Source organism: Syngnathus leptorhynchus, chromosome 14 (genome assembly GCF_054491065.1).
Source record: "Syngnathus leptorhynchus isolate UIUO chromosome 14, UIUO_Slep, whole genome shotgun sequence".
Classification (NCBI taxonomy): domain Eukaryota; kingdom Metazoa; phylum Chordata; class Actinopteri; order Syngnathiformes; family Syngnathidae; genus Syngnathus; species Syngnathus leptorhynchus.
Window position 1 is genome coordinate 5,717,995 of NC_141208.1, and position 22,343 is coordinate 5,740,337.

The following is a 22,343-nucleotide window of genomic DNA, read 5'->3' on the forward strand; positions in this document are numbered from 1 at the left end:
TATCATCACCTTCATCGCCAGGACGTTGGCTAAAACCTTCCTCATCCACATCAGGCGATGCCTGAAATGACAGCGACGACATTCCTAAGTGTTCTCACAAGCTGATTTTTTCAAAAAAGCCTTGATATTAGAATGCTTGTGAAAGCAGGCTCGCTCGCTTCATACGTGCGCTGGAAAGCAAAAGTGAAAGAGGGAGCAGCAAGACAAAAAAAAAAACCAAAAAAAAAACCAAAGGAGGCAGTGAACACTCACGTATCTGTCCCAGTCAAACTCTCCATAGAAACCATTGGGTGCTCCATTAGTCTTTTTCTGTACAAAATAACAACAGGGAAGGCAAACATCACACAAGTGTCTCAAAGAATAAAGCAAAAAGAAAACATGCAAGAGACACCCAGCAAATGTGACAGCTCTTTTTTTTTTTTTTAACACTAAAAGCAACTAAAGTGAATTGAAAGTGAAAAGAAGTTTGCCATGCTGGACAGACATAGAGCCGGACAGGAGGAGAAAGTCGCGAACGATCAACATATACACACGTTTCCTTTCTTTCCACTGGCAGTTGCTTCTTTGTCAGGTGAGCTCCTGTTTGAAATGACAAGAGAGACAGAAATAGTACCACTATAAACGCTGGTCCGGCCATATTTTTTTTTGCTTTTTACAGTTGAGTATTCCACACACAGCGCCATCCATACCGGGTAACTTACGTGGTTTCTGCATCCTTGTCTTTTTTTCCTAAGCCCAAGGCCTTCCTAGTTCGTTTTTTCAGTCCTAGTGAAAGAAAGAGAGCCGACATGGCAAAGGATAAATGGACTGACGTTTAAATAAAGCTCCATGTGGAAAAACAAGATGAAGAGCAGCCATTAAACACTGTCTGTATGTGTTGACTCCAAAGTACGCAAAGCAAACGTAGATTCGTTTTGAGAAGAAGCTTTACGCAGTTTATTGCTTTAGCACCGAGATGCCAGCCATCGACAAACAGCTCCTATAGCAAATGAAGCTGTGCAGATTCCAAAATCCACTTATGAGCCGGAAAGGAAAACACGAGCAAATGTTGATCAATGTGCTCACTTCATTAGCGTAATTAAAGTGAAATATGGCATGTGGCACAAACTCCACCTGCTGCTCCAAGAGTGCGGAGACTCTATAAAGGAGTCATTTTGACATTGGGCATCTTGGTGCAAAGCAGGGGGGGGGGGGGGGGGGGGCCAGGACAACTTTCAAACTCTTCACTGCTCATGTGTAAAACTAATATCACAATAACCTTAACCTGATTGAGCTTTCCTTTTTTTTTTTTTTTTCGTTTCGAACAGCAATTGAGAAAGTGGAAACCTCCCAGTTCAACTGGCAGATTGTTGTGACGTCAAAATGGGCTTAGAACGCGAGAGTATCTTCAAGCTCGGGAAGTACACGGAAACACCACGAGAGACTAATTGCAGGTCATTTGCTAATTTTAGCTACCAACCATTTGCATGTCAGCACTGATGTGGTATGAAGAGGGGCAACTGTATACCATTTAGCCATGGCTATAATTTAGCATTTAAATGTGTGTAAGAACATCGGCTACTGTTAGCACAACACGAGTGAGTGCAGGCTACTGTTTGTACCATCATCTTCAAACATTTACAGCACACAGATAGAACTGTGCAGTGACATGAGCAAAATTACATTGCACCAGGGCACCATGTTTTTTTTTTTTTTTTTCTCCCCTGTTCTTTTCACCACACCTCACTAGCCTTGGCGTTCCTCGATGAAGGCTTGCCAACGCTCGACAAAACCGTCAGCGTGCTTCGTAACGCACAGTCCGGGCGTCCCCGAGTCGTCCGCGCCGCATGACAGAGTGCGTCAATGAATTCGATCCTTGATAGCCCAGCGAGACGCAAGAGGGCAAGAGGAGGACGCAAAAGGGTGCAAGACAGGCGCTGCACAGATTACCTTGCATCATGGTTGCAGATTTTCATCCTACACTGCCGCTGGTGTGCAGATGGACACGAGTGGAAATGATTCCAGCTGCTCAAAGGATGCCCGGGTAGGGCATGGCTAATTGCACGCGGTTCCCCGGCCAAACGCGGAGGTTGACTCCCTCCTCCCTCAGAGGCCCAACTCCCGTATACAGGGGATGAGAGGAGGGGAGGGCAAGGGAGGGGGTGAATGACAGCAGCTGTGGAGGACAGCAAGAGGAAGAGAAAGAGAGGGAGTCGTGGGGATAATCCAAATAAAGGGGCCCGATCGGTCCCGGACGCCCCGGCGGCAGCAGCAAGGCACGCTAAAGCTGGCTTCGTGGAGAGATGCTGAGGAAAGGAAGGGGGGGAAACACGGAGCGCTCAGGAGAGCGAGGAAGACTAAGACGGAGGTGGGAGGGAATGGCTGCTTTGCTGATGTCACAGCTGCACTAAACCAATCCTGGCATTGGTGGTCACATGGCCGCTGTCCCCCGATGCCTTCGGCTTCCATCTGACAGAAACATCAGCCAAATGCATGCAGATTACACATGCGGGTTACAACCACTGATTTTTTCTTTGAAAAAAGATTTACTTACTCATGTTGGTATAAATAGAAGGAAATCACTAATAAAACCAAAATCGACTGACAATTTTAGAAATGCCTGACACAATAAGCGTGGGGAAAGCAATGTGCGGATTTCACATATTTAAAATGAAAGTTGGTTCATTTCTTTGACTAATTTGCCTCATATTCAAAGCTGGGGGTTACAAAAATCCATTCTCTTCCACCCCAAGAACACGACAATCAGAATGAAATACAGTTGAGGGACACTCGTGCCTGCCGAGGTGGTCACGTGAGGCATGCGCTATGTAAGGTCATTTATGAAGATTTGAAGCTAAGTCAATGAGCTTACCGAACCTGCAGTAACAGAGCAAAGGCGTGCTTTCCTTAACAAGCTCCTTACTTACATAAGATGTCAGGACAGGGTCAGAAGTCATGCCAGAGTGGATTTAGCTTAGGAGAGTGTAACCAAATGAACTCCACAAGCAGAGAGGGCATCAACTACTGCTGCAGTTTGATACAGGACAAGTGGTGCAGATGATTGGATGGATGATTGGATGGATGGATGATTGGATGGATGGATGGATAGATGGATGGATGGATGGATGGCAGGAAAACAGTGACTCTCAAATTACTTGTGTGACTACGTACATTGCAAACTGTATTGAGTCCATGTTTAGTTCAACCCTTTCCTGTTGTCAACGCTTTTTCAAATTTCTTCTGCCCTCTTTTGTGTCTTTTAAAGAATGAAACAAACATATGAATGAAATGAAATAAATGAATTAAAATAAACCCTCCGTTTTGTGTATTGGGTAGGGAGAAAGACTATATTAATTGATACAGATATAAGAACAAAGTTAAAGAAAACTGAAGATATTTTGGTAGCAAACTGGCCTATTTTCCCTGAATAATAACAAAATCTTGCAAGGTAAATTATGACGTAAGACGTAAGTCTGCCTTTCGCCACTAGATGGCGCAAAAATACAATTTAATCAGTAACGCCAGCCTCCGGGCGTCTCAATAATGTCGTCATTGACATTTCCCACATATTTGCTCAGAATCTGTCATAATTTGAATGCTGTATAATAGGTTACCCTACGCGTATACATGTATATTTTCTTTTTATATTTCGGGCAATTTTGATTTCGATCCAATGTGTGCCTAAAGGTGCTTCGGGTTTGTAGGTGGATCAGGAGGTGGCAGTGTTTGTCACCAGTGAATTAACCAATTGTCTCTGGGTAGAAAAGGCTGAACCAGGCGAACAGTGCTGAGGAGAAACCAGAGCTCAAAAAGATGATGTAATCCATTAAAGCGACATTCACACCCACAAAAAACAAAAAAACAAAAAAAAAACGTGACAGGCGACACAAGGTTGTTGTCAATAAAAAAGCGAATGCAGACGGCAGTTCAAGGATGTAACAAGATCTTGGGGGTTAGTAATTCTTAAAAATGCTTGTTTTCATTTATACAGGCAAACATTTGGAATGTCAAATGGGAGGGACAAAAATGACATCATGTGTGCTTTTCATTTATGGACAGTATTTATATTTTACCAAGCGGTGGACTAAAAAAAAAAAACATTGGTCATCCATCCATCCATCCATCCATCCATCCATCCATCCATCCATCCATCCATCCATCCATCCATCCATCTTCTTGATCACTCCACCATTTTAGGGGTCATAAGCAAAGGCCGTGTCCCAGCTGACTGTGGGTGAGAGTCAAGCCACAGTCATGCCACTTTCCAGCCAATTGCAACCATTCACACTTTGTCACACCTAAGAACAATTTAGATTTTGGAATGCAGGAGGAAGCTGCAGTACTTGGAGGAAATCCCCACATGAACAGGAAGAACATACAACCTCTATTAGGTGACACAGACATTAACCACAAGTTCAAATAGAGTTATGTAAAAGTCATTTTGATTTTTCAGTTTCTGAAATGATTAGATTTGGGTTACTAAAGAACATGTAATATATCAATTTAAACTCCTTTAGGAGAAATGCAGTTTATACTGCTGTATATTTTTGTTGCACATTTACACTCAAGCACACACACACACACACACACACACACACACACACACACACACACACACACACACACACACACACACACACACACACACACACACACACACACACACACAAGGAGAGATGTCAAAATGATGGTGCGCACAAGTGGTGCTACACCCCTCGGTTGAGTCTTTGGAATGCGGCGGTGGGGGGGGGATGATCAGTTGGATGGCCCGCTCAAGGGCACGCAGACGAGCCCAAAGTGAGCTTTTGCCACTCACTTAGTTATCATGACTGTAGTAACAGCCTTTGTCTGAAAGTGAAATACTTGGTACGATAATCTTCATTTTTTGCAAATAGCACCTTCAGGACTTAATAACACGTCAGGGGTCACCAACGTGTAGGCGCCTGTGGGCATCGGGGTAGGCAGAAGGTAGCGGCCAAGTACCACATGGGCTGTGCTAAAAATAGCTCACTAGTGAATTCCTAGGAATGTCATAGAAGTGATCATTTGAAAATGAGAACACTGGATGAGATTTATAGGGGGAAATGGGTGTTGTAAATTTTACTTTATAATTATATAAAGTTATAATATAACTTTATAATTTTAAATTACTTGTGGGAAATCACAATAATGATTATGATTATGAATCAAAACATAACATTATTAAAGGCAAATGTGTTACTTCAGTCAAATTGGTGGCCGTTTGGATTAATCGGGTGTCAGAAGTAGCTCTCGGTTTCAAAAAGGTTGGTGACCCATGACATATCGTACCGGTACGCATTTTCTTTTGAAAAAAAGAAAAGCTTTTTAAGTACTAATAATACTCTTTGATCAAGAGTCATTTCCTATATCACGAGTTTCACATGCAGCATCAGTGAAATCATTTGAAAGTAGAATTTCAAAAGTGTATTTGAGGTGACAATAGAACCGCCTCGAGGGGAAAACAACCCATAACAGGACTTGGTTACGAAAATGAATCCAGAAAGAAGTTTTCTCATTTTGGTCACTTAGCGTGTGGCCAAGTATAGTTGCTTGCCTTTGACCTTTAAAAGAAAAAAAAAAGGGGGGGGGGGGGGCCTTTATCTTATTTATTTACATATTGGGTCTCTTGGATAACACAGACCTGATCAAACAAAGCAGTTTGATGGGCATTAAAAGCAGAGACTCGGGATCTGCCTTGTTTGCATATGACCTCAGCTCCGACGCCTCGGGCTAAACAGAAACACCATCCATTATGAAGCGTGGTTAACCAGCTCCCTCCCAAATTACAGTGACGCTGGGCTCCCATTTGACTGATTTAGCGGCGTTGCGGTTCGCCATCTCATGTTACCGACTGTAATGGCGAGATGCGCTCACGCAGGGCTCGCCTCCCCTTGTAAAAAGTCGGCAGGGCCTTCTGCTCGCCCGTTTCGTAGGTCCCGAGGCCAAGCGCAATCTGTCGCGGGGGGCCTTTCGAGATTATTCGTAGCTCATACTTAATGGCGTAGAGGCGTATGGTTTCTTTAGCACGTTAGCGACATCGGTACGATGCGATTGGAAGCGGTTGAAGCTTCGAAGCCGCTGGCACCGCTCTTATCGTGACGACGCCTCGGTCGCGTTTGACAACATTTAGTCAGCAGCGAGAACGTCCCTCTTTCCACGTCAGCCTGTTCACAGACATCTGCCCCCTCTTTAATGCTGAACTTTAACCTTGCGGGCTAAAGATAAGTTAACCTTTTCTACCACGCCGTCTCCTTTTAGCACACGTGCTCAAATGTTGGAAATCATTTTACGACGGGTGTCTGAAATGCGAACGGCTGCAGTATTACATTATCGGCCCACTTTTTACAAGTCTCCTTACGACGCTCATCGCCCGGTCCGCCGTCTCGAGCCTATTTTTGGATCACGTCGTTCATTTATTTAGTTTGCACACTTCTTTGGAACGAGAGGCCACGGAAAACTAAGGGTTCGGAAGCGGTAGAGGGAAAGGAAAGGGAAGACAAAGAAACGAGCTCGTGTGTACGTTAAGGTGGGGGTGGGGGGGACTAAGCTTGACAGAGCCAAACGGCCTAAGCTGTACTTAAATACGATGAGGGGCACAACTGTGCCACCCGAGCGATCTTCTTGACTACTTGCGTTGGAGTATTGCATTATCACATTTGCTTAACGGCCGAGCCGCTTATTTGTCTGCAGACATCCTATTACACCACTTGCCTGAAAGCTTTTGATTTGTTTACCTTGACATTTGCAGCGCTGACAAAAACAAATCCCCCTCCGACAGGCGTCATTATCAAAAGTAGGTGGGATGAGAAGCTTATAAGGCCTTCAACCTTCAGGTGACTTTTTTTTTTTTTTATCCTCGTTTGATGACGAAGATCCAAGCCAAGCACTAAGCTCGCCTTTGTCTTGACTCCGGTGGGTGAGACGTGGCAACAGAATTGCTCTTTGTAGTATTGGGCCAAAAGTCAGTCCAGAAATTAGAATTAAAAGTTACGACAAGTGTAATCAGTATTTTGGAACAAAACATATTCTGGTTAACCCCTAAAAAAAAAAAAAAAAGGATATGAGATATGGAAGTTGAGAACAGGGAGTCATTTTCTTGTTATTGGGGGATTTGGAGTGAAATGGGCGTGGGGCACGCTCTTGGACTTGGTAGAGCAAATCCCCACATCAAAATGACAAATGTGCAAAGGTCGCTCTTGGCTCGCTGCCATTGATGCACAATCTTGTCAGGAGTCCCCGACAACTCAGGGACAAAGTCAAGCCGGACAGATAATGCCTTCTTAACCTTCTGGGACATTGGTGGGAGTTGAAGCCTCAATGCTCGCTCGGGTTGTGCTGGGATGCTGCCATTGTACGGAGAGAGCTTAACACCAAAAACTTCTTCCTTAAGACCTCTGTAAGCAAATAGCACTTGCATGGGAGTGCATGCGTAGCAAGGGCGCGACTTGCGTGCAGGACAGCGGTGGGTGGTTTGTTTTGTCAGCAAAATGTCAATCTGTCTTTGTGAGGTTATCCCATATGATCTCCCTAAATGCACATGGCTTGGTAGCCCATCTGCTTGGCAGTCGAGAGCTCCCCCTCCCAAAAATCCCAACGCACACCAACCCCCCCTTCCTGGTCCGGAGGTCTTGCCTTTCTACCTCCCACTGAGAGGATATGAAAAAGCAGACAAAGCTTTCCATTCTCTTCCTTTACTGTCAGATTTTTGGATCAGTGTAATCCTGGAATGGCAGCAACACGTGCACCGCGGTTTGCTTGCTCCCTAACAACTAACTTGAGAAGCAAACAATGTGACAAATCTTGATGGAAAACGGACATTGGCTTGAATTTTTGTCCGCACATGGACTCACATCGCCTGGCGAGTACCCAGCATCCCTGAGAATGGAGCAAAAGCTCAATCTGTCCATGGCCTCGGGGTCCCTAAAACTACTCAGCATGCGCAAATGAAAGCCGCCGCGTCTCGGAAGAGCATAAGCCCGCAAAAAGTGCGTGGCGAGCCCGGCCGGCGCAACGATACGGACACGTTTGGCTGGCACGCACGCCAGCGACTGTAAACCAAAACTCATGTTGCGTGCTAACTGGCTCCTTCCCCCCCCCCCTTCCGCTCACGCTACCCCGCACTGCAATTATACGCATGCTCCCACCCAAACATGCAAGAATAGGCCTTCTCAGTCAACAGACAAAACGAGTCATTCTGTCCTCAAACCATGACATCATGAGCGTTTAACTCCGGCGAGAAATTCAAGCTTAATTTAACTTTTGTCGAGAAAGGGGGAAAAAAAAAATGCTGCGTGTTACCGTGGCGGAACGAACGCAGCCGTAGTGTGAACAAACATGTCTACGTTTCAAGGACAGCACTAAAAAGTGGCTTTTTTTTTTTCTTTTTCTCAGGCTTCTGTTTATGTGTCCAAAAACATATATCAACTGGAAAAAAAAAAAAGTTGAATTGAATCAATTCGATCCTATCAAGTGTGGACACCAAACAAAATCATCCGATTCGTTTTAAGCAAGATATGCTTCTACTTCAAAATGCATGATTTTATTTTGCGGAACCACTTGACAAAGTAAAATGGAGTTCATTCAAAACAAAATTTGTTCAGTGTACAAACACGTTTATAATAGGACTAAGTTTTTCAGTTACAGTAACACATGGAAAGGATCTGGGAGAAAATTGGGAAGATTTTGTGGGGCCCCTGTTATACCCCCCCTCCCACCATCACCACGAGTCGGCAATTTCAGAAAGTTTCTATTGCAGTAGTAGCATCTATCAAACTGCTGACAGCTTTTGTGTCAAGCACACCTCACTCTTGAAATCTCCCTGGCAACAGAGTCCTCTCCTCTGTCCTTGTGGCTCCGGGAGGGGTCCTTAATAGCGGGTGAGCCACATGCGTGTGCAGTACGCATGTATACATGATGGAAGCGAAGCAATGACAGGAATCTTAGCCCAACCCGGTCGTCGCAACAAAGAGGCGGCTGGGTTTCATTGCAGAGCCTCACTCTCCCACACGCTCATAAATAACCATACGGGGCTCTCTGTCCTGGCTAGGGGGAGAAAAGAGCCATTTAGGCAGCTCCTCTCCTCTCATGCCTTGTAAGTGACCTTTTAGAAGGGTCATTCGGTAGAACCACGGCCCCCTCTGACCTGCCCCCCCCGGCACCTCCTGACACACACCTCTCGTTCTCTCCTTGCCGACCTGAATCATCTGTGGAGAGAAGCCACTTAGCAAGCTTGTGTCATTGCGCGGAGGCGTTTAAGAGGCAGAAGGGAGAAAGCTTTCCAAGCTCAGTCGTGGAGCATGTGAGATGGTGGCACGGGGTCAGAGGTGAAGGGCACAATATGGGAGGAGGGGAATAAATCCTGTATGATGAGCAACAATGGATGCAATCCCCGCTGACAATGATGCCATTGTGGGCTGTTGCTCGCTTAGTGTGTCCTGGATCTGTGCCTAATAGAGTTATAGTGCTGATGTGATAGCTACGTAGCGAGGAGACTATAATGTCCTTTTATATGAAGGAGCCAACCGCCTAGGAGCTTGAAAAGAGGTCTCAGTTTCTGGGTTCTTCCGTCAAAGCCTGGTTAGGGGCACAGCACATGACTCGCTTTTATTTAAATGCTTTTATTTCAGCACATCTTTGGGAATTGTCTCTTCTTTTTGGTCTAAGTACTGCCATCCATTCTTCCTTTTTCTAAAACTTATCCTGTTGCAAGTTCATAGGAAACCAGCTCATCTGATTTTGGGAAGAAGGCAAGGAGACAGACTGGCGTTGAAATTGTCCAAGGTCGGTAAAGTGAACCACGAGAAATTTGTCGGGGAGGAACAGTGGACCCTGGCACGGCGACATAACTCTGACATTTACTGTCCTTGGTAACGTGGTGGCCTGCCACGAATTCCTGGGTTGTCACCCCCGTGTGTTAAGTTTAGGTTGTGGCAGAAAAGGAGTGACAAATGATGAGCGGCGGCATGCTAAACTAACTAGCGGCTGGATTTGGCCAACAGGCTCAGACGGGCTGACACGGAAACATTTAGAAAAATCCCTTTTTTTTTCCAATTTGACATTCCCTACAGCAAACATTGGTTTTCTGTTGATTTGATTTTCTTACTCGTTGGCTTCTCTATGACCTGGTTAAAAGAACAAGCTATGTTTCTTCCCAGGCCCCAGCTATTTGAAGCTCATAGTTTTGGTCATCTAAGGTTTTCAACTCCATTCAGACACTGGCCCCGCTTACATTTCCACAATGACAAGATCCTGGGGGCCAGACCATAAGCGTCCTCCACTCTGGCCACAGTTGAGTTGCCTCTGGCAGGACTACTGCATGCTTTGTGTGCTGGTTCTGGCCACCAACCAGGGAAACCCCGCAGTCTCTCCGCGGTGAATGCCGAACACTCTTGCCAAGACCATTATGCAGCCCTTCAATGGCCGCCGTGAATAGCGAGCGGCACACTACAGTACGGCAAATTGTTAAGACGTGCAATTCACCCTGGGCTACATTGGGAGACCGTGACACATATATAAACACTGGTGAACTACACTAATCCCCGATATGCTTCCTCTGTGTTGCGTCTTTTCATGATGGACAACAAACAAAAGCAAATCCAGATAAAATGCGCCCTACATAGACAAATATGAAAACAGTTGACGAATAGCGTTCCTTGACACAGTGAGCTCAAGCATTACTCCAAAAAGCCAGGAGATTACGTACTATCAAAATTTTGCTGGCAGCGGGAAGCCTATCACGTGCACATTTAACACTCTTATGTAGGGATTAATGTTCATAATTTCCCGACAGCGTTAACAAACAATATCCAACGACGCAGAATCGAGGACTTCGAACGGGCTCATTTATTTATACAGCTAGATCTTTTCCTTTTTTACAAATGACCTCCATCGTCTGACTGTTTGTCTACTATGGTTAAACTCTTAGTTTTCAAGGCTCATTGGCGTATTGCAGTTGTGGGCATGGAGATGAGTCACAGCTGCCAGCAGGCCTCTTGTGTTAATCTTACGATTAGCCCGCAGTGATCCCATCAGGACTGCCAAGATCTGTGGTGAAGAGCCTCTAGGTTTATCCCAAAAAGTGATCTGTCGCTAACGCTAACCACAGCATGCACAAATGAAGCACGCGAGCGGAATACGAGGCACGCCTAGAATATCCCGGCTGTTTCAAATACTGTTTGTAGGGGTGACATATCTTCAGAGATCATCGCGCCGTGCCTGCCTGTCCACACTCGACATATCTGGAGCAGCACCGGGGCTGTTGTGCGTTAAAGAGTGCGGTGGTAGAGAAATGTGTCACACGGGTCAGACACAGGAGTTAAGAGGTCAAACGGCGTGCCCTTCTGACACAGGAGAGGGGGGGGGGGGGGAGCTGCCAAATGACATGCTGTGACAGGCTTCTCAAAGTGGGAACGGCATGGAAGGCACAAAAGCAAACACTACCGCATTGTATTTGCACGCAAACGTTCACACGTGAGCGCAGCCTTCCGACACGCGGTAACACCTGCTGCATTTCGTCCCCGAAAAGCGGCACACTGCATGTGGAAGAACAAATAAGCACGTCAATACGTGTAGTAACTCAATGTGTTTTCTCAAGGTTTAATTTAATATGCGTTTGAACCAACACGGCTCTGTGCGTCTGTGACTGAGAGTCATTGTCAGCTAGCTTACGCCACAAATATTCTCTATTCAGGCCAATCGGTTTAGAAAGTTTCATGGGCAGTAGATGCAAGGAAGAATCATCTCAACTGGTGGGAAAAAGGAATGCTGGAGGCAATTACCTCCCTGATTTTCTGTCCTTGGGTCAAAAGGGGAGCAGTCATAAACGCACGGACACCAACGGAGACAGACCTCTGACCAAGCAGACCTTGTTTCACTCTCCCTGAAGCCACAAACATCAGCTGGGGGAAGAGGCCCTGGTTGTTTAAATTTACAGCACCGTGTCATTGTGTTTCATGAGGGAACGACAACGCTTGTATTCAGTGGAGATGAACACGTACGTTAATGCTAATATGCTGGCAAAAATAAAATGTTTCCAGGTACTGTAAAGCCACTTGTCTGTTCACCTGAATAATAATTACAAGCAGTGTCTCACGCACACACACATGCACAAACGTTGACAATTTTACTGCTGAACGTGTTTGACAAGCTCAACGAGAATATAACACACACTCCTGAACTACGTAGACGACACTACTGAGACAAAAGAGCTCAACCAAAAATCTTCCTGGATGTTTTAAGAAAAGCTGAAACAATCATTGTTCAGTTATAATAACATGTATAACATGATGTCATTTGGATTCTCGCTTTACAGTCATTTGGAGGAACTTGAAAATGACAGAAAACATACAATTGTTTTTAATGTTAAACAAAAAAAATGACAGATTTATTTATAATTGAAGATTCCTATCCGTATATTACGTTTTTATCTTTCATTCATGCTGTGCAAGCCATTTTCAGCTGTCACGGGTTGCAGCAAGTTGTGAGGATGTGAATGAAACGGTCTGGAACGTACCATTTAAGTGTAGGGGTTAGATTAATTCTAAAACGACATTGCCGTTCGAGAAATAAAATGACCCTCGACATATTTGAATTAGACATTTTCTGCTTGATCCCGACAACTAAATAAAAGCATAACAACGAGTGTTGCGTGTGGTTGTGAAGCATGCATAGAAAATAACTCCCCTACCGTGACAGCGGGTTGGATCCCTCCAAGATGATGTTAGAACTGCCCTTTAAAGTCGCTCGACTTCCTAGACCAAGTAAAGACGGCATGAATGCATTGCGCTGGTAGAAGGAAGGTACAGCCTGACAATCCGCATCTCTATAAAGTCTACAGACAAAATATTGTCTGGACTTCGGGTTGCCTTCTGAGACGAGATGTTCTGAGGCGGGGATTCTTTTTTTTATTTATCCAGATTTAGGACGTGTAGGCTGATTTAAAGTAGCTCGAAAATAAGCTCAGTTGCGAAGGAACAAAGGTGCATATTTTTTGCCTTTTCTTTATTTTTTTACTTTGAGACAACGTCAGCAAACTGGACTACTCCTGTGAAACGGGAATGATTTATCCTCCTGAAGGTTTATTCTACATCGAGATGGATCCAGCACCACCAGGTAATACTAACTACTGCAGCCATTGTCTGTTTTTAGGGGCTTTAAAAATCGTCTGTCAGCTCCCGTTCGCTTAATTTGGAGCTTTCTTGTTGTCATGTGAGAAGAATGCTCAGGTTGACATGTGATTAAAACGTTAAAATGGTTTGATCGTGGGCGCTGCGCCTCCTCTGTGCTCTTGCCCAGGCATGCATAGCGCAATTCGCTTGCCAATTACGTAATACCCCAGCGGACCAGGCGCAGTGGTTCGTTCGACTCTTTTTCTTTTGTCCCAGCACGTCTGGCAAATTCACGACGAGCAGCGACTCCCGAGTCTCTCCGAACTCTCACAAACCGTGCGGGGATTCAGTAGACACCCATGACAAGGCACGGGGAACATTTTCGAAGGAAATATGGTGCGTCAACGGGCACCGCATGAAACGAGCGCTTTGTTCTCGGCTCTGCAGCCAGCCGTGCTTAATTAGTGCTAGCTCGCAAAGTAGGCTAGAGCCTTGCGAGCGAGCGGACTGGCGAGACGACCCATCTCGTGCCGTCATTGCCACGGGGCGACCGGACCCGCGTCCCCCTTTTCCATCTGGACATTTCAACCTTTTTTTTTTTTTTTTTTGGTGACAACTTGCAAAAACGTGAAACACGAATGCCTGCTACAGCATCACAATTGCTCTAAACACATTGGCCCCCGAATGCTATTAAGACTTAATGACACGGCATTGAAAACGATCCATGAAACGATCGTCTCTTTCAAAGAGTCCATTTACAATGGGGTGAAACCAGGCTTTATCGTGATGAATTCATTTCCTGAGTTCAGGGTTAATGACTTGGCTCTGGCTCTGTTCTATAACGCTGGCTGGTACGGAGCTTTTGGTATCCACACAAATTTCTTGGCAGGAAATAGGAAAAAAAAAAAAAAGGGGGGGGGTATGCAGGTTTAATTTTGATGGGGCCAGAAGCAGCAGGAGCAGCAGTTTTGGGTTTTTAGTCTGCCAAAAAACTGCTGCTGCTGCTGCACCTGACTTTTGTTTATTTTAAGGTCAAAGGAGAGCGGATGGTGGGTGAAAGCCACATTTTCTCCTGGCATAGGCAGCTCTTGTCGTCTACCCAACTGCCCCATGAAAGGCACTTTTGTCCTGACGTGAAATATATCGCCCCGGCCCTCAGCTTCTCTTGATGCGGTTTAGCGCTCCTTTTTCATCCTTAGAAAAACGTTTCGATTTTTTGGAGCCGACTCTGATGTGCTTTTCCTTGAAAAACTTGTGAGGATTTTCAAGACTGCCGTAATTGTAGTAAGATGGGTCATAATTTTCAAAAAGAAATTTAGCAATTAAGCTGTAGAATATTATGCGGTTAAGGCAAGACCTTACCGATGACGTCACGTAACAAACTTGTTGCGACGGTCACATATTTTCAGATTAGTCTGAAATATTTAATTGCAATCGCAACAATTTTGTTTATTAAGTGTTCTCGTCCAAAAAATAGACTGCAGACCACAATAGTGGGAATTGGCCAAATAATACTGAAATTAGTGATTAGTCATAACACACAAGATCGTGCAACACCCCTACCCTCGTGGGTGTGTCAGTCATGATTTGGCAAGTGACATCTTTTGGAAACATGCCTGGGCTTGTCCCCGTCAAGCCACCAGGCAAGGGCGAGGGTGCTTGCATGAGTAGGAGGTGTGTGTGTGTGTGTGTGTGTTTGTGTTGGGGGGGGGGTGATCTCTGGCTAGAAGAGGCCTAGCGAAGCGTGTCGGCACATTGGGCGATTGGATTGATACCGTTTTGTTGAGTAAGACGCCTCGCTGGATCTTGCGTCGTTGCAATGCGGGCAATCTACATGCAGGACAATAAGGTTTGTGTCGGTTGTTATTTTTGTCATTTACTTATCGAAACCTTTCCCTCGTGCGGAATCCTTTCTTCTTTCGCCGTGGCGAGGCACACGACCCTTCACTACTGTTTGTAATCTCGGAGTTAGTATTTAGATCAATCTGATCGAGAGTGATTACGGCTTTTTCCACTGACGTTGTCTCATTTCCATCCCTAACAGCTCTCCCTCCCAGGTCAACCAAGCCAACGTCTTCCGCCATGAACAATAACTGCCTTTCCCCGCAGTCCGACTCACTACAAGATGCCGAATGGTACTGGGGCGACGTAACCAGGTAAAAGACCACCTCGCCCCCCCCTTCTATCGCTTAGCTGTTGAAATGCGGCGCGGTGTTTAATCTGTTAACTGATTTCCCCCTCAGGGACGAGGTCAACGAGAAGCTCCGCGACACACCTGACGGCTCCTTCCTAGTACGCGACGCGTCCACCAAGCTGCAGGGAGACTTTACGCTGACATTAAGGTAAGACGGCTTGAAGAAAAGAACACCAAAGTGCTTCCATCGTGCTTTTGTTTCCCGTTTGACACTTGCTTATCGGAACAAATTGCGGTCGACAGGAAAGACGGCCACAATAAATTGATCAAGATTTACCACCGCGACGGAAAGTACGGCTTCTCGGACCCACTTACCTTCACTTCGGTGGTGGATCTCATTTGGCACTATCGGCACCACCAGTTAGTGGAGTACAACGCAACGTTGGACCTGATGCTCACGCACCCGGTGTCTCGCTTCCAGCAGGTCCGTGCTTTCACATTTCAGTTTCGCAATGGTCAGGAATCTGCAAATCGGACAATAATCGAGTACTTGTTGTGAATTTCTGAGTGAACCGTTTTCCGTTTCATCACTACAACTTGCCTTTTCACTAACCTTTAGCAATTGGATTTGTTTTGGCATCAGGTGAAGGAGAACAATGTTGATGTCGCCGGAAGAAAGCTCAAAGAGGTCCATTGTCAGTATGAAGAGAAGTCGAAGGAGTTTGATCGTCTTTACGACGCCTTCACCAAGACTTCGCAGGTGACGGCCGCAGTGAAATGACTTCTGGTGCTCCTAAACATTTGAGCGCGAATCAGACTAAAATGGATTTATTCTCTGAAATCAGGAGATCCAGATGAAACAAACGGCAATCGAGGCATTCAACGAGACTATGATGATCTTTGAGGAACAATGTCGTGAACAAGAGCGCTTCGGCGAAGAATTTGAGAGGAGCAGTCTCTCCGAGGGAACCGACAAAGATCTTGAGAGGTACTTTTGCAAAATGAGCCCTTTTCAAGGGGATGACATAACAGATATTAGTTTTCACACACTTAGCATTATCATCATCACAGTCCCGAAATTTCACGTCAGACCTTTTATTCGCCCCGCTTTAGCTTTCTGATCAACTACGAGAAGCTGAAGTGCCGTCTCAGCGATATCTACGACAGCAAGATTCATCTGGAAGAAGACTTGCGAAGCCAGGTGGAAAACTACAGAGAGACCGACAGAAAGATGAACAGTTTGCGGCCAGATCTGATCCAGCTGCGCAACATTCGAGATCAGTATCTCAAGTGAGTATGCCGAGCTAGATGACCGCCAAAAAAACGATGTTTAATTTCTTTGATGGCTTTCCGACACGCAGCTGGCTCAATCACAAAGGCGTGAGGCAGAAACGCATCGACGACTGGCTCGGGATACTAAAAGACAGCCTTGACGAGTACGTATTAACCCAAGCGTCGGAAAGTCAAATGCAGTGGAATACAAAGATGTCTTTTGTTTCCTCAGTACGTACGTGTTGAAAGGAGACGAGAAGAACTTACCGCATCAGGACGAAACGAGTTGGTTTGTCGGCGAACTTAGCAGGACGCAGGCCGAGGAGATGCTTCAGGGGAAAGATCCCGGAACGTTCCTCATCCGCGAGAGCAGCAGGCAAGGCTGCTACGCCTGCTCCGTCGTGTGAGTATCTGCAGAATGAAAGGAGGCCGATCATTTGCGGCGCCCGTTGACGCTTTGTTGTTTTTTTTCCCAATTCCAGAGTGAACGACGAAGTGAAGCACTGCATGATCTACAGCACGCCGCACGGTTACGGCTTTGCCGAGCCCTACGACGTCCACTGTTCATTGAAAGAACTTGTCCTACACTACCGCTTGCACTCGTTAGCGCAACACAACGACGCCCTGGATGTTAGGCTGTCGCATCCCGTACACGCCAAAGCGACCGCCATGCCTTCGCAACACGCAGAGGAGCACAAACTCTTACAGACTCCCAAGCAGATAGTGAGGCTGCCGCCGGCCGCTCCGGAAATGTAAAGCAACTGAGATTATATCGAGGACATGTTTACTGTACCCTGCAAGGACGACTGCGTCGAGGTGCATTGTGGTAAATGTTGCACTAAAGTGATTCCATCCGTTTTTGTGAAGGCAAATTCACAGATTTGAAGTGGGACCGGAACTTGAATGTCAGCTTCTATTATTTTAATTTTTCCAGAGACTGTTAAATATTTCTGAAAAGAAACTGTACTTCATATATTGTCGTTCGTTGGTTGTTGTTTTTTTTTTTTAACTGGGGGGAGGGGGAGATGCTGACAACCGCTAAATTGCTCTCTAACCAACCGCAGATGCCGTCCGTGTCTTGCTTTGGCTTGTACCAGTGGTTCTTAACCTGGGTTCGATCGAACCCTAGGGGTTCGGTGAGTCGGTCTCAGGGTTGACAGAGCCTCCACTGAGGAGGTCCGAACAAACCTGATTTATTGTGTAAATTCTGATCTGCCAGTATGTAATTTGTTGTGAGTTCATGCATTGTGTTGGTTTTGTTCTTTGAACAAAGTGATGTTCATGCATGGCTCATTTTGTGCACCAGTAAAAAATATCTATGTCTAGAACAGACGTCGGGAACCTATGGCTTTTGGTGACGTTATTAAAAAGAATACATTAGTACACTCAAAAAATCGTTCATCTTAATTAAAATACATGCATTTAATTGTATCTAGCCAATCGTTTTTTTTATTTCTTTTTTATGGTATGGCTCTCATGGGAAATTATTTGTTAAAAATGGGCACGTATGGGTCTGTCCGCCAAAAAGGTTCCTGACCCCTGGTCTAGAATAAAAAAAATAAATGAAAAAATGAAAATAACGAGGGGTTCGGTACCTCCAACAAGGTTAAGAACCACTGGCTTGTACAATCCGAACGGATGTTTTGACTAAAACCGAATCGGCTATGAAAAGTGATCATCAATAGGTTGCGTGAACATATTACTACTTAGCGCATTGGTGCGGAGAAAATGGTGCTGTACACAAGCTGTTTCTGTCATCCCTGGTTTGGTGGACCAAACCGTTTTCTGGGTAAATACCACTTGTGAATATGTGAAAAATTGTGGTGCATCTTGACAATTTGCCCCGTTCATACAGTGGATATTATGTAGCATTAACATCGTATAGAAAACTATTACTCAATGTTATACCCATTGACCAAAGCACTTGATAGAGAGCAAGAACACACGCCCGTTTTTTTTGCCCAATGGATGCTTTTGGGCAAGCTTTTGGGCCATTATCTACACCTGCTGATGTGCTGATGAAAACATAATCTGAAGTACTGTATGTTATATTCTGTTACTCAAAGAACTATAAGCTTTTTGTATTCTATATTTTTTCTACAAACATGCCACAAGATGAAAGCTTGAAGAAAGTGCAATCCAACAGTATTTCTATTGTTGCAATGTGTGACGGTGGTGTGAAGGTTTTGCTGTTACGAATGGTTGACATGCACCACAAAAAAAATGCACTCTTTGGTGGTGTCGGTAAGATACGGCCTCCCGCGTTTCATATGAACGGGAAGCGATCCGAAAGTATCCTGCCTCCATGACTTGAATTGTGGCATTGCCGGAGCTATGAATGTGTTTCATCATGACATGCAGCCTACATAACTAATGGCGTAAGGAATCTGTTTGACATGGCACATTTTTTTTTCCAGGTTCGTGAACAACAAAACTCTGTACTGAGAAACTAAAATGTATATCTGAGGTTCTTACTTGGGATTGGGCCTATTTGGCCTTATATAGTTAAAAAAAAAAAAACTCCAGATAAGGATGGAGGAAATGCCTTTGGTGAAGCTGAGCAATGTAAGATCATGACCTTTTTCTTGCTGAAAGACAATAAACTGATGAGGGTTTTGTCATTTTATGCCATTTTGTGCTGTTTTTCATTGCTAATAGAAGGCTTTTTTTTTTTTGCATTCGAATATATAGACTCAAACCATGATCGTCTGAAATTAAAATGTACTTAACATCGAATCAAATCAACGGTCAAATTTGTAAAAATATTAAATTGACCAAATTTGGACATGCAGGTAGGAGGTTGCGGCCCAACGTCACCCATTTTTACCTTCGCGTAGCGGTAGCCATTGTATTCCAACAAGCTCTGACCCCGGGTCGGTTCGGCAGACACGGAAGGCACCGGAGGACATACTGCGGACAGATGGAAGAGAAAGGAAGTGACAAAGACAATAGCAGGATATGCTGTGGAACTTGTCGCCCTGCCCGGTATGTCCGCATTATCTCACCCGAAGAAAATCTGGATGATTTTGAACATGCAATCCTATCATTTCAGAATGGAAGAAAAGGTTATTTCAATGGAACACAGTCTATGAACATTAGAAAGTTCTCAGAATCAGCCATTTCATTCACCAAAGTGGATCACGTACCATTATAATATAAATAAATATTGTACACCAAATATGTTTATAAAATAAAATGCTACCAGCTCAGAAACACTTGTACAAACAACAGAGACCGACCACTGGCAGTGCTTCTCGGTTATTTTCTGGTATGCCCCCCGGGAAGAAAAAAATGTTTCACACCCACAGAATTGTCCTCAGTGACTATAAATAGTATAATTAAATCATAATAACTCTGCATAATATTTGATCCAAATGATCCACACACACATGCTATTTGAGAAGCACTGGTAGGGCAATGTTGACACCACTGTGACCAAGAACATGTGGCCTCTTTCAGCTTTCACATAAGGTCCACATTAGGCAGGGATTATTGAGGTGAAGAGGGCAGCGATGTACTCGAGGAGAGCCTCGGTTCCAGGCCATGGATTATTCACTCCTACCTGTGTCAGCAAAGATCTGGTGAAATGGTCCCATGACAAGGACCACTCAGATGGCCCCCCCGACTCCCTCACTGTAAAAGAAAATGAGAAAATGGAGACACCATGTGTGGGGTAGAAAGAAGGAACTGTTTAACGCAAGTAAAGAATGTGAGTTTACTACTTTAAGGCATGTTACGTAGTGCTCTTGAACATTTCCCGTAACCTGAAATATTCCCCAAACTTGGCTCCTTCCCAGAGTAACTTGCCTACGCAGCAGTTAAACTAACACAAGTAAATCTGCTTTTCTTCCCCAAGCTCCCTTTCCAAGTAAAAAAAAAAACACACCCCCACGCCCTTTTCCTCAAAAATAATACACACACTCACTCCTCCATTTCCTTCGTCCTTCATTTTCATTCCCCATTTTCATTTTTGTCAGCACACACACACACATGAACTCGCCCAAGCTCTGAAGTTCTTCATTTAAACAAGTCCGAAGTGAGGGGAGCGGTAAGACGATTTAGTTTTGTTGTCACACTTCAGATGTTGAGTGGAGGGACCATTAAATGACTTACAGGCTTTCAGGAAAATAGGTTTAGCTTTAGGCATTCTGCGCCGGCCGGCCACGTCCAATCATGTCACTCCTCCTCTCTGTCTCCGTCCGATTCCTCCGCGTTTAGGCCAGACTCTCAGCCAATGAGAAGCCGAGAACCTGAAGCGTGTCAACCAATCCAGATCCAGTTGCTATGTCGAAGGGAGAATCAATAAAGTGGAATTTCTTTTTTTTTTTTTTTTTTTTTAACCTCCCCGTTTTTACAGCTTGCGATATAGCGCGCTCATAGGCTGGGAGCGAGAAACCTTGTTGCTTACCTGTCCAAGCAACTAAAGCTTCACGTTGCTTTAAATCTACTGGCATAGTTATACACGTCACAGTTATGTTTGAAAGAAAATAGCTTACTTCATACTAAGGAAAAATTGCATCCTATGCAGAAAATGTTCAATAACAATCCCTTTTATTTTCAGTTCTATTATGCAGGCTTGCAAATTATTCCAAAATTAATGTTTTATATCTAAAAGAAAAGAACCCAAGTCCTCAAACATCTTCACATATTACCAACCCGTTGAAACATTGCTACTTCTTGGATATGCTGATTCATGTGAAAAGCTAAAAGTTGAATACACATTTGTGTGAAATAATAATCAAATTACTTTTAATTATGCATAGCACATATCAAAAACGGATTATGCAGTATTCATGAATGTGAAGAAACTGATCACGTGAATGATTTTTCAAAAAGAATGATCGATGATTATTCAAGACACATCTCAATAATATGCAACAGTTAATTTCTCTTAATCTCTTAAATCTTGACGTGTTAAAATGTCCAAATGATCAGGCCAGCAGGCTCTCTTGTCCAACTTCAATGACCTTTGACCTTTTGAATGAACAAAATTTCGCGCCCACTACATAATCTTCCTCTGAGTAGAAGCTGTTACAACTGTCTCTGAGGGATGAACTTTATTCACCTGAATTTTCCCCAAAATGTATTGTGCATTCACAGATTACATGCACATCTTTTCAACATTAAATAACTCTCCCACCCAAAAGACTTGCACTCAGATACCCTCCTACAAATGAAAGTTGTAAGCATGCAAAAATCCATCAATCCATCCCTTCATTATCTGTACTGCTAATCTGTCAACCAATTTGTTAAAGTTCAGCTTTAAAATTAATTCAAAAAGCGATCAAGTCTTCATGGTCCTGTATCATAGGAGTCAATACATTCGTTGTTTTCTTTGCACGGTGAACTCTTTTGTAATTGGAGCTTTTTTGGAGCAACAATCAATCCCTACAACACAGTCTTGTTGTTCTAACACAGGATATAATTACTTTTCGCAAAACTCTAATCTATTATCTATTCCAATAAAAGCAAATCTTATGATGTTTTCATTTCTGGGGTTGACAAACTCTCACCAGAGGCCAGAGATCCAACAGAAAGCCAGACACACTGCATTTTTATAAAGAACACAAATTATAGTGATTACTTTCCATAGAATGGCCCTCACACGATTTAGGTTTTTCCTCCAACCTCATGAGATTCTGCAAGCAAGTCTGTCTTTCTTTCCCCTGGCATCACACTAGCCATCACATGATGAACATCAGCGGAAATAATGATTGCAACCTTAAAAAGCAAAAATAAGTTTCAAAATGAAATACAGGCTAATTCATTCATCTTACAAAAGGCATTTTTTAAATTCAAATATTCTTAGATGTGGTTGGATGGGAGACATT

At 44.3% G+C, this 22,343-nt stretch overlaps 1 protein-coding gene and 1 long non-coding RNA gene across 2 annotated transcripts; one reads left to right on the forward strand and one right to left on the reverse strand.

Moving 5' to 3' along the window:
* Positions 1-3: 3 nt before the first annotated feature.
* Positions 4-20,615, reverse strand: LOC147046209 (uncharacterized). Its single transcript, XR_015068158.1, has 10 exons — positions 20,438-20,615; positions 20,075-20,145; positions 19,340-19,422; positions 16,780-16,923; positions 15,854-16,033; positions 15,616-15,764; positions 12,686-12,749; positions 702-765; positions 534-579; positions 4-61 (listed from the first exon to the last, which is right to left on the reverse strand). It is a non-coding gene; the product is annotated as an uncharacterized LOC147046209 (long non-coding RNA).
* Positions 12,767-19,147, forward strand: LOC147046210 (phosphatidylinositol 3-kinase regulatory subunit gamma-like). Its single transcript, XM_085929695.1, has 10 exons — positions 12,767-13,110; positions 15,151-15,262; positions 15,350-15,448; positions 15,544-15,724; positions 15,884-16,000; positions 16,086-16,228; positions 16,354-16,530; positions 16,602-16,676; positions 16,745-16,915; positions 16,995-19,147. The coding sequence occupies exons 1-10, from the start codon at positions 13,056-13,058 to the stop codon at positions 17,266-17,268; spliced, it is 1,404 nt and encodes a 467-aa protein (XP_085785821.1). The 5' UTR covers positions 12,767-13,055; the 3' UTR covers positions 17,269-19,147.
* Positions 20,616-22,343: the final 1,728 nt, after the last annotated feature.

Bases quoted from the DNA above. Each gene is read 5' to 3' on its own strand.
- LOC147046210 (XM_085929695.1), top strand. From the start codon at position 13,056: ATGATTTATCCTCCTGAAGGTTTATTCTACATCGAGATGGATCCAGCA. The intron at 15,263-15,349 runs GTAAAAGACCAC...TTTCCCCCTCAG, and splicing joins TACTGGGGCGACGTAACCAG to GGACGAGGTCAACGAGAAGC. The intron at 16,677-16,744 runs GTACGTATTAAC...TTGTTTCCTCAG, and splicing joins CTAAAAGACAGCCTTGACGA to TACGTACGTGTTGAAAGGAG.